Below are 13,013 nucleotides of genomic sequence, written 5' to 3'. Positions count from 1 at the left end.
ATGTGTCTAATGCACATCTCTTTTTATTTATTCTGCTTGGCATTTGATGGGCCCTTTCAACTTGAAGACCTCCTGCTCTCTTCAATACTGGGAACTTCTCTTCTAACATTTCTTAGATTATTTCCTTCTTTATTTTCTGTTTCCACTGTTTTGAAATGCATATTGGATGTTGACCTTCCTGGATTGACCTATAGATCTTCAGTTTTTTTCTTTCATATTTCCTAACTCTTGCATTTTTTTTACATTTGAGAAACTTCTTGGACTTTTCCTTTTTTTCAGTTTAACTTTTAACTTATTTTAGTTTTCATTAACTCTTTTTTGTTCTCCGACTTTTTATAGCATCTTCTTCCTGTTTTATGGATACAAGTTTCTTCTTGAATTTTCTGAGAGAAAGTGAAATTATTTTAATATTTAATGATGTTTCCTGGGTTGTTCACTTGTTTTATGATCAATTGTTCTGTTTGTTTATGTTGGGTTTTCCTTTTGTTGGTGATTTTCCTCAAGTATATAGTAATCCTTGGTTGGCTATTCATTTTTATAAATGAAGGGTTAAATTGATTAGTTCAGAGCAACTGCATGCTGTCTGTATATGAGCAGGTAATGTTGTATCACATTGCTATTTAAGATGTGAAGATGAGAAGATGCAGGAAGCCTGGACCTTGCCCCAAAACTGAAGGGTATCAACCAACATTCTGGGGACCTAGAATCTTCTAGACAGATTATTTCATCCCTTTAGAATATTTAGAAATATTTCATTATTTAACTTTTTTCTGTATAGGGCAAATGTCGCTATTAAGTGAAGGGCTGGTAGAGGTGACCTTAAGGAATTTTTCTGCAATTTACCCTCTTACACTTTCTAGATATTCAAATTATATATAAATAATGAGTTTTATTCTTACTTTTTAATATGTATGCTATTTCTTTTCTTACTTTGCTTTGGCTCACACCTATAGTACAATGTTGATTTTAAAAAATCCTAAAAATATCCTAAAACTCTTCACAAAAGACCGTTTAAGAGACTCTCAGGTTAATTCTTCCCAGGGGAAAAAAGGTTTTCATTTTCTGTAAATGGTCATTTAATCTTGTAGAAGAGTGTTGTTTTCCCTGATATCATGCATCTCTTAGTCTTCAAGTTGGAAGATGTATATTCTAAACTTCATGGTCTTGAAGATCTGCCTCAAATATGAAGAAATAAGTTTATTTAACCTCTAGCAGATAATAATAAACTGTAAACAACACTCCTCTCTCTCTACTATATTTGAGGTCTTTGGAACAAGAAAAGCAGATTTTGAAGAGTAGTCAAAATTTGGAGGAAGCAAATGGCATAGGGTGAGTTTTCTAATTTTGTGCATTTGCCCAGAGGGCAGTTTCAGAGTTGTGGTGGTTCAGTGTGACTAAAACTTTGGTAGAAAGCCAACTGACTTTCTGGATGGAGCAACCAGAGAAAGGAGCCACAACCAGGGCCACTGGAGAGTGAGGGTAAATGCCAGAGATGAGAGAGCCAGAGAAGGGAATACCAAACTCAATTTGTCCAAGACTCTGGCTAGCCTGTGAACCATGTACATATGGGCAGTTCAAGAACAGTATACACAGAGCTGCTGTTCATTGCTGGCATGACAGAATTTTAAAGTTTATCTTACCAAGTTAATTGGCTGCTAAAACAAAACCTCATTTCTCTTTGGAGGTATATAACAAAATCCAGAATCCTCACAATATAACATTTACAATTCTAGAATAGAATCCAAAGTTACCCAAAATATGAAGAATCACGAAAATTTGACCCATCCTCATGAAGAAAGATAATAATCAAATACCCAGCCCAGGTGTTAGAATCACCAAACAAGAACTTTTAAAGCAGTTATTATTACAATGATCAAAGAGGAAAAGGAAAATACACTTGTAATAAATGAACAGATAGGAAATCTTAGGAGAGAAATAGAAAATATAGAAACAAACCAAATGGAAATTTTAGAACTAAAAATACAATATTTGAAATTAAAAAAATTGTTGGTTGGGCTTAAATTATTTACCTTAAAGAAGAGAGAGAAAAAAGATGGAAAAAAATCAACAGAGTTCCCAGGACATGTGGAATAACAGCAAAGGTCTAACCTATGTGTAACTGGGGTATTATAAGGAGAAGACAAAGAGTAAATGAGGCAGAAAAAATGTCTAAAGAAATAATGTCTAAAGTTTCCCCAAATTTAGTAAAAGACATAACTGTACAGATTAAAGGAAGCTTAGTGGGCCCCAAACTAAATATGAATAAAATGATATGTAGGCACATCATAACCAAACTGTTAAAAAGCAAAGATACAGAGAAAAGAAAAGCACAGTAGGTGAACAATAATTCAGATGTCCAGCATTCCCATCCTTCTGATTTCCATCACACCAGAGGAATGAATGAAGAACATCAGAAATAGTAAATATCTGGATAAATGTAAAACAAGGCTTTCTTTCCTATTGATTTTTTGAAAATACATGTGACTAATATAAGCATTAGAACTATTTCCTAAGAGGGTTGTAATGTATTCAGTTGTAAAACACATCACAACTAGAGCATAAAGGATGTTAGTGGTTTGGAGATGGGTGAGGCAAACGGAGCTAGACAGTTCTAAGGTTTATACAATATTACATTGAGTAATATTGACCCTAAGTAGAATGTGAAAAGTCAAGGATGTATTTGTAATTCTAGCATAACTACTAAAAAATGAAGCATAGAGGTATACTTAAAAAGGCAATAGATTTTCTTCTAGGGTTTTTATAGTTTTAGGTCTTACATTTAAGTCTTTAATCCATTTTGATTTTTGTATATGGTAAAAGGAACAGGTCCAGGTTCATTCTTCTGCATATGGATAGCCAGTTATCCCAGCACCATTTATTTACTAGGGAGTCATTTCCCCATTGCTTGTTATTGTCGACCTTGTCAAAGATCAGATGATTGTAGGTGTGCAGCTTTATTTCTGGGTTCCACTGCTTTATGTGTCTGTTTTTGTACCAGTGCTATGCTGTTTTGGTTCTCGACAAATATTTTATGACAGAGTCTCCAAAAGCAATTACAACAAAAACAAAAATTGACAAGTGGGACCTAATTAAACTAAAGAGCTTCTTCACACAAGAGAAACTATCAACAGAAGGAACAGACAACCTACAGAATAGGAGAAAATATTTGCAAACTATACATACAACACAAGTCTAATATCCACAATCTACAAGGTACTTAAATCAACAAGCCCAAAACAACAACCCCATTAAAAAATGGGCACAAGATATAAACAGACACTTAAAAGAAGATATAGACACAGAAAACAAGCATGTGAAAAAATGCTCAGTGTCACTACTCATTAGAGAAATGCAAATCAAAAACACAGTGATGTGTTATCTCATGTCAGTCAGAATGACTATTATTGAAAAGTCAGAAAATAATAGATGTTAGTGAGGTTATGAAGAAAAGGAAATGTTGGTGGGAATGTAAATTAGTTCAGCCACTGTGAAAAGCAGTTTGGAGATTTATCAAAGAACTTAGAACTACCATTTAACTCAGCAATCCCATTAATGGGTATACACCCAAAGGAATAGAAATCGTTCTACCAAAAAGTCACATGCACACATGCAGTGCACTATTCACAATAGCAAAGACATGCAATCAACCTAGGTGCCCATTAATGGTGGACTGGATAAAGAAAATGGGGCGCATATATACCATGGAATACCATGCAGCCATAAAAAAGAATGAATTCATATCTTTTGCAGCAACATGGATGGAGCTGGAGTCCATTATCCCAAGCAAATTAACACAGGAACAGAAAACTAAACACTGCATGTTCTCATAAGTGGGAGCTAAACTTCAAGTGCACATGGACACAAAGAGGGGAACAACAGACGCTGGGGCCTACTTGAGGGTGGAGGGTAGGAGGAGAGTGAGGGTCAAAACACTACCTATTGGGTACTATGCTCACTACCTGAGTGACAAAATTATTTGTACACCAAACCCCGGCAACATGCAATTTACCCATGTAACAAACCTGCACATATACCCTCTGAACTAAAATACAAATTGAAAAAGAAAAAATAAAATTTTTACACACTTTTCAAAAGAAAAAAGGGCAATAGATAATTAAAATGAATTTCTAAATATATTAAAATAATCCAAAGAAGGATGGAAAAGGGGAACAGAGAAACAGAAAACAGAGGGGACAAGCAGAAAGCAAATAAATTCATAGTCTCAGAGAGACAGGACTAGATTTGGGGTAAGCTGTGTTACTACTGTCTATTGGTAGAGGAAGACAGGGGAAGACACATCTGGATAGAAGCTTGTGCCAGGAGAGTGATGGATTTTTTCATAATTAGAGGACGGAAGAGGAAAGCATGAAGAAATGGAAGAAATAAAAGACCTGTCAGAGTTCTCAGGGCTTCCTGACACAGATGCTCATTATCTAGATCCCCAGATTCCTTTATTATGCTGTGGTGTGACTGATGTTGCCTGTGGAGCTGCTATTGTGAACTACTTGGTTTTCAGCGCTTTTAATCTGTCTCCAACCCGTATACCCATGTACACTTTTGCTTGCTGTTTCATCCTGAAGAGCCCTCTGTGTATCAACCTTTGGGTCTAAACACTCTGTCTTCTCCCTAGAGGATCTTGGAGATGGTTTTGGCATGGTACTTGGTCCCGACCTTTGTTTCAACCTGTGTGGACCCTGACTTGGACCTTCACTCAGTCAGTACCTATGATCGATGTGTCTCTATTACTCTTCACCAAGGTGCAGTCTGACACTGTGCTCACTTGCTCCCTGGGCTCCCTGCCCTGGCCCTCCCTTGATTTCACCTCCCAGTGGCTACCCAACACCTAATAGAGACCCAGAGATGGAGCCGGTGGACGGGAAGAGAGGAACGATTACAAGCAAGGCCAGGGGCTGCCTTACAGTCACATTCTGAGATGACAGGTCCACAAGATGGCGACGTTTCCCTAGGAAATTAATGCAAGCAGTGCCTGGGATATTGAAGTGATTTCTAACGTTGGAAATGTCCCATTCAGTGCTAAAAAGAAAGTAAAGGCAATGATTTTGTTTAGGGCAAGAAGACAAACCTGGGAAGGGCTTTCTCTGCCTGGGATTCCCCAGTTAGTGTGAAAAAGGCAAGTCACGGAACTGCATATTCTGCATAGGAAAGGCAAATGTGAGAAACCCCCTGGATCTGTTCATGAAAGTGAACTCCAGGATAGATGTGGAGTCGGGATGGATGCCACTCAAGGTGGCACACTAACCAATAGTAACAAGCACACTAACTCATCCCCGAGATGCTACATTTTGTCTGCTTTATTGTCTGAGTCAGTAGCAGGACATATAAAATTTCCATCAAAGGAGTTGAAAAAAAAAAAAACCCACATACAGTTTTAATTTTAATTCAACAAAATCTCAGGAGTTGTGTTGCGAGTTTGTTTGTATCAGTTTTGTGGGATACACAGCCAATTTTACAAACATGAAGTCTCAGGAGAACTGACTTACAAAATCCTATTTAACCTCTACATAGAATATTGAATTTCCGAATGAAAAATCAGAAGAAATCACACCATTCTAATGTTAACAAATGAAAAAATTATAAAGAACATTTAAAGTTTATCCTGAAAACTAATTCTTAAGAAAAGAAGATTTAACTAAAGAGTAGCAAAGGGAAATTAAATTATTATTAATTAGGGAAACTAAGTGTATTAATTTTTCCCATTTTACAATAAAAAGCCCTAGGTTTACAGAGGCTAAGTGACTTACTCAATGTTATACAACCTCAGAGAAATAACTGAAGTTGAATGTCACATGTGTCAGCACTCCACCAGGCACTGGAGAGCAGTGGACAAAGTCAACGAGAACTGGAGAATGGATACAGCGTAGGTGTGTTTAACTGCAAAGCCTGGACTCCTTCATGCTGAAACATTTGAAGTGATTCAGAAGGGGACCACTGGGGACTCACAAGGGCTTAAACTAGTTAACTATACTTAATTCCAGGTTAGGACATCTTTTTGATCTTAAACATTAGCGTGACATCTTGAACAGAGTAAACTTTCAGAACATGTTTGATGAGGGAAATGAGCATTAGAATGAGGCTAGGATTTCTGTAAGCTTTGCTCATGGCTGATTTGCCAGTATTTGAAACAGTGTCAGACACAAATCTCAATTAATGTTTGCTGATGGACTGAATGAATAAATGAATGAAAACTGAGGCAAATAATTAAGAGGAGGGTTCTTAGATGGTGCCATAATTTTCTTGGTCCAATGGTTTTTTATCTACTTTTGGTTGTAAATATTTTGTTTTGACAAAGCAACAATTACTTTGGCCCCTCCTCTGCAATGCTTTGTGCCCACAGTTGCAGTTGCACTGTATAATATCAGCAGTCCTCTGTACGGAAGTTCAGCATATTCAAACCAGGGTGACATGTGGTTGCACTTGTAGCAAGTTGTATTTTCTGCTATTCCTCTTTTTCTCTTCTTGTTTGGCTGGACATTTTTATACAGATGGAAATCAGGTTACAAGAGGGTCAGCCTTGAAAAGGTGTTACAAGGGTGTCTTAAGACAGAAGGCAAAGATTGGGTGTGATGGCTCACGCCTGTAATCCTAGCACTTTGAGAGGCTGAGATGGGGGGATCCCTTGAGCCCAGGAGTTCCAGGTTGCAGTGAGCTATGATTGTGCCACTGCACCCTGCCCTGGACAACAGAGTGAGACCCTGTTTTGAAAAAAAAAAAAAATTACTTACCTCCCTCCTTTTTTTATCTCTCTCCAATATAAGTTCAGCCCTTCTTTTAGCAATCATATCAACCTGTTAAAGAAAGAGACATTAAAAAATTGCAATAGAGAATGATAAAAGTGGCTTTCTCTGTATTAATATATTTTTATATAAAATAGGAATAACATTTGGGCAGAAGCACAGTGCACTTTGCAGGAAAGGATGTGATGGCGGTAATCATGTTGCTTGGCTTGCATGCTTGTACCTCTGAACCTCTTGATCAGCTATTTTCTGCCAGAGGGATAAATAGCACTTGGGGTCAGTTATTCTTTCCACAAAGTTTAGAACTCCTTTTCAAAATTTATTGCTCATTTGTTTGGTTTTGGTCGCAGGAAATAGGGAAATACTTGGAGGCAATTCATTGAAAATGGTAAGCTTTTAACACACTATTGAATAGCCTAACATAGCAATCCCCAACCATTTTGGCATGAGGGACCAGTTTCACAGAAGACAATTTTCCATGTACCGAAGATGGGGATTGTTTTGGGATGATTCAAGCTCATTACATTTATTGTGCACTTTATTTCTATTATTATTACATTGCAATATCCAAAGAAATAATTTTACAACTCACCATAATGTAGAATCAGTGGGAGCCCTGAATTTGTTTTCCTGCAACTACATGGTCCCATCTGGAGGTGATGGGAGATAGCGACAGATCATCAGGCATTAGATTCTCATGAGTGTGCAATCTAGATCCCTTGCATGCACAATTAACAATACGGTTTTTGCTCCTATGAGAATCTAATGTGCTGCTGATCTGACCAGAGGCAGAGCTCAGGCCGTCATGTGAGTGATGGGGAATGGCTGTAAATACAGATGAAGCTTCACTCACTTGCCCAGTCACTGCTCACCTCCTGCTCTATGGCCTGGTTCCTCACAGGCCACAGACTGGTATGCATCCATGGCCCAGGGTTTGGGAACTCCTGGCCTAACAAACCTAAAAACACATATGTCCACATGGGGAAAGTGCATGTGGTTGGGAGATAGTCACAGACTTGATATACAGACAGTCCTCTAAATCTAACACAGAGGATCCTCTTTGATAGGTCTCCAAGATTTTCATGAAAACTAATCTGCTTTCTTCAGGTTTCGGGGCTTATTGGCTCAGGACTCCACAAACTGGTCTCTCTTTAAATACCAGGAGGATAGTGGTGCCTGAGGACATGCCCTGGGGCTCTGGTCCAGACAAGCAGAGCCTGGGTGCTTTCATCTGGTTGCTATTGAGCACACATTCCTGAGAACGTATGCCTTGTAGGCATGCAAGAATTATTTGTAGATAGAATTATAAAGCTGAACTGAATATAATGTATTTGGTTTATGAGCCCCAGAAAGATTTTATGGCTCTTAACATGGCGAGAATTTACAAAACTTCCATTATTTCCTTTTATAAAACATATTTTACCATAGGTTCTTTAAATGTGGAGTTGTGAAAACATAGTCTCTTTTGTGTTTTTGTAAAACTTAAAGACCACTATATATACCAAAATTGCAAACTATACCAATAGCACTCATACACATTCTGAGTCTACTTTTCTTCTGCTCCTTTCACTCAAATAGTCAGTGAGGTTTAACTAATTATTGTACATCTGCCAGATGGCAGCACTGTCCTGAGCACTATAATATATATTCTTTCATTTTCTGCTCAAAACATATCTGCAAGGCATTACTCCACTCTAGAGGTGAGTTAACAGAAATTCAGAGTTTAACTCATGTAATGTCACACAATTAGTGTGAGGATGCTTTTAGAAACTACCAGATATGGTCTCAATCTCTTGACCTGGCCAACATGGTGAAACCCTGTCTCTACTAAAAATACAAAAATTAGCTGGGCATAGTGGTGCATGCCTGTACTCCCAGCTACTCAGGAGGCTGAGGCAGGAGAATCGCTTGAACCCAGGTGGCGGAGGTTGCAGTGAGCCGAGATTGCACCACTGCACTCCTGCCTAGCGACAGAGTGAGGCTCTGTCTCAAAAAAAAAAAAAAGAAAATAAAAGAAACTACCAGATATGGGATTGCCAAAGCATACAATATGGTGGCTACTGCAGAGAAGGGTTTGTATTTGTTTCCACTGAGAAAAAAAGTTAGAATTTGGGATAAGATTGAGAATTCAGACCTTAATGGGGTGGCTTGATCAAAATGGAGTTTTAGGAAGATTCATGTGGAGGTAGTCAGAAGGATGGTCTGGAAGGCATAGAGCTGAAGCCGGGGAGGACAATTAGGTCACTGTAGGAACTCTGGTGTCAGCCGAGAAAGCTCTGAACTGAGATAGAGTTAGTGGGTGAGGAAAGGAAGGGGCAAATGCCTGGGGTGATACACTAGCTCCTGAAACCTGCTGCTTTCCTGTTCTAGGTCCCTAAAATTCTTAAAGCATGTGATGTCTAGGATTTGGCTTCATTGCCCTACAGCTGTTCTGTCCAGTACAATAGCCACTAGCTGTGTGTGGCTATTTATATTAAAATTAAATAAAAGTAAACATTTGATTTCTCAGCCACACTAATCACATTTTAAGTGCTCAATAGCCACTGTGACTAGTGGCTCCTGTATACGACAGCACAGATCTAGGACATTTCTGTCATCACAGAGATTTCTGTGTTAGCACTGGCCTAGATATTCCAGGCCCCACAGTGAGACAACGTACAAATGTGCTTTGTAGGCTCTCTTCTTTGGCTCTTTCTTTTCCATTCTCATACTTACAGAATCTTGTGCATGGCAGACAGTTTGGCCTGAATGTCATCAAGAACACTGTGGAGCTGGGTATCTTCCCACGTCTCCCTCCTTACTTCCATAGTTCTTAGATGGCTAAGAACTCTGCCTGCCTTGATATTTTGCAGACCAGTGATGGCCTGGGACATGCAACCTTAGTGTGGTGGGGAAGAAGAATGGATGGCAAAGGCCTTGAAGGGATTTCCTCTGGCTAACCCCAAGATGAAAATAATTTGAAAACTGTGTCTGAGCAATGAAAGAGGAACTGCTTGGCTTTAACACTCTGGCAGTCTGTAATTTAATTGGTGTTGAATTGTGAGAATGTATTACATAATTTAAGTCTTAGTACCTCAGAATTGAAATTAATAGATGAGCTCTCTGACACATTTTTCCATTCTCCCTTGCCAAATGTTCGTCTAGTTTATGCTTATTTATTGGCAAGAAGCTCCCTGCCTTCAGTCTTGGCTCTTTTTGAAATGTCTCGCTAAGAATGAAATATACTTTCCCTGTACCTTCCTCCTACCAATGGTAGTTCTTTCCCTTGAGGCCACGTGTAGTAACTCCAAGCTCCCTTTGGCATGAAAGCCCTTCAAACATTTAACACTGCTCTCATGTCTCATCTGGGCCATCCTAGGTCCAGACTCAAAAGTCCATTCTTTATACTTCAGCCCAGGTTTGCCTTTTCAGGGCATGTCATGTAAATGTAATTGTACAGGATGCACTCCTGTTTTGCCTGGCTTCGGTCACTCAGCACAATGGTTTTGATTTTTATCCATGTTACAGGGTGTATCAATAGGTCATTCCTTCTTAATGCTGAGTAGTTTTTCAATTCTAAGGATATACCACCTTTTTTGTTTTTCTATTCATCAGTTGATGATTTGGGTTGTTTCCACTTTCTGGTTATTATGAATAATGGTTATGAACATTCACATATAACTTTTTATGTGGACATATATTTTCATTTCTGTTAGATAAGATTACCAGGAGTGGAACTGCTGGTTCCCTGTGACACTTTTGAACATTTTATGGAATATTCCTCAGAATGTAGGTTCAGGAACAACATTCTAACATAATGTGGATCTGGTTTCACTACAGGCTCACATGGCTTTGATAGATGGTGTCATCGCTCTAGGGGCAGTGAAAAAGACCTCTGAAATTTTACTTCTTTGTGTTTCAAATCTCTGTTTGTTACCTCTTCCACTTTGCTCCCATGTCTGGGAGAGGGAAGCCTTGGCACTACCACTATCTTTTATTTGCCATAAAGAGAGAAGCATTAACACATGGATTACCACAAAAGCCTGAAATAACTCTTCACTCTTATTATAGTCTTAATATTTGATGAAAAATGTTTCATGCTTACTGTGGTATTAAAATTAGAAAACTGTATTTTTTTGTGAAGATCACTTTATAATAGATCACTAAACAGATGCTGAACAGATTTATTCAATGCATTTTTGCTAGACACATACCCTGATTTTTGTCTTCATGTCTTTGATCAGTTTCTTCCTTTCTAATTTCTTCTTTTGTTTTAGTTTCCACTTTTCAATTTGGGCAGGAAGGAGGCGATCAAAACATCTTGATCATCAACTTGTATAAAACAGTTGCATCTGGGAAAATCCATGATCCCCAAAACTGGGCCTCTTCTGGATATCGTGGGAAACCATCTAATATAAAACCTGTGGAACTGGTGGAAATTTTCATAATTTACTTTATTTCATTAAAATATTGTAATGGACATGTTCATTAATTTGACTGTAATGATCATTATACAAGGTATATTAAATCATCATGTACACCTTGAACATATACAATCTTTATTTATCAATTAAATATTTTAAAAGAAAAAATAAAGTAAAAAAAGTATTGATAAATATCAACTTTCTGTATGTAATGAATAGTTTAAAATTTACTCTACTATCTTTTATTTCTTTTAATATTTCTAGTTGTATATGTGACATTTCTTTTCAAAATATATCAAATTGGATTAAAATTACAATATTTCATACATATATTTATAATATAAAATTGTAATCAATCGGTTTACAATTACTATTAACTGAAAGTTTACTAAAAGTTGTGCGAAGGCCATAGGAAAAGAGAAAATAAGTTTTCTGTTTGAGGGGGGTGCCCAGCCTAGTGAATCTGGTACTCTTTATTTAAAGAGTACACCTGGCCAGCCCACTTGTAGTGAGAGCCCTTGCTCTTGGCAGTTTTTCTTCTAACAGTGCTTCCTTTCATGAGACAACTCATACCCACTTCCCTGGGTCTCCTTGTAACCGATGACAATTGTTAATGTATGTATCCTGGTTCCTATGGGCAAGATAATTATATTCAAATGGGATTGTCAAACTTGCCCAAGTGTGATGAGACTTTAAGAATTAGGAAAATATGCCATTGCACTCCAGCCTGGGCAACAAGAGTGAAACTCCTTCCAAAAAAAAAAAAAAGAATTAGGAAAATAACTGGAATGTTAATAAATTTTAATTAGTGAGCACTTATAAAACAATCAAGTTTGAAAACCTGGCTTTGTTTAGTTGAGAGAGTCAATACTGGTCCCCGTTTGAGTGAGAATTTGTTTCTCCTGCTTATCTGAAATTTGGTTTGTTTTTAATATTTATATTTAAATATATATTTTCTTCTTAATACAAATAGGACTTTCATGAACATTTGACAGTTTCAGCCTTCAAAGTTGTTAATTCAAAAATGTGAATTTTCCTTTCTTATTAAGGGGGCAAATTTCCATATATTGGCCATAATATATGTGTTTTCTTCTTTAGAGGTACCTTCAGTCTGGTCTATTCTGGCAGGGTCAATTTCATTCCTACTGTTCCTGCTGTCACTTCTCTGTCAATGACTTCCAAATCTTTACCTCTATACCCAACCTCTCTTCTGAGTTTTGGTTCCGAATTTTCAAAAAGCTGTGGAGTTTCTCCAACTGAATGCCCTTCTGGAATTATACACACATTGTACCGTCAAAAGTCATACTGTTAGCCTTCCAAACTGCTCTTCCTTCTGACCCACTCGCACTCAGGTACTACCTGTTAGAGACCTTTGGCCCTCTCCCCTGGCTCCCTCTTGCTTCTTATGTTTAATAGGTAAGTCCTGGCATGTCCTCCTCTGTCCTCACACTTCTATTTCTGCCATTCCCCCTTAGTTCAAGCCCCTTAGTATATCTCTCTGGGACTAATGCAATAACCTTTTCAAAATGTATTATTTTCCCCTTGATTATAAAAGCACCGTCACACTATAGAAAAATGGAAAAAATAGAGAAAAGCATAAAAGGCAAAATTATCCACAATCCCATATCTCAGAGGTTATTAAAAATTTGTTTTATTTCTTTCCAGTTGGTTCTTCATGTGTGCATTCTCTATTATATTATAATTTTACATCTTCTTTTTAACTTTATGTAATAACATTTCTCATGCTATTACAAATTATTCATTATAATTTTTTGTTTTTGTTTTTGGGACGGAGTTTCACTATCGTTGCCCAGGCTGGAGTGCAATGGCGCTATCTCGGCTCACCACAACCTCC

The 13,013-nt window shown here is 37.6% G+C and overlaps 1 protein-coding gene across 1 annotated transcript in view; it reads right to left on the bottom strand.

Annotated features, from left to right (window-relative positions):
* AK9 (adenylate kinase 9) overlaps nucleotides 1-13,013 on the bottom strand; it is a 176,175-nt gene that overhangs the window by 27,516 nt on the left and 135,646 nt on the right. Inside the window, 4 exon segments of the mRNA XM_017889625.1 lie at nucleotides 6,744-6,806; nucleotides 10,949-11,052; nucleotides 11,055-11,078; nucleotides 11,081-11,163. Coding sequence (XP_017745114.1) covers nucleotides 6,744-6,806; nucleotides 10,949-11,052; nucleotides 11,055-11,078; nucleotides 11,081-11,163 — 274 coding nt within the window.

This window comes from Rhinopithecus bieti, unplaced genomic scaffold (assembly GCF_001698545.2).
Source record: "Rhinopithecus bieti isolate Rb0 unplaced genomic scaffold, ASM169854v2 scaffold_18548, whole genome shotgun sequence".
Lineage (NCBI taxonomy): Eukaryota > Metazoa > Chordata > Mammalia > Primates > Cercopithecidae > Rhinopithecus > Rhinopithecus bieti.
Note: the sequence above shows the minus strand (reverse complement) of the source record. Positions and strands in the feature narration are given on the sequence as shown.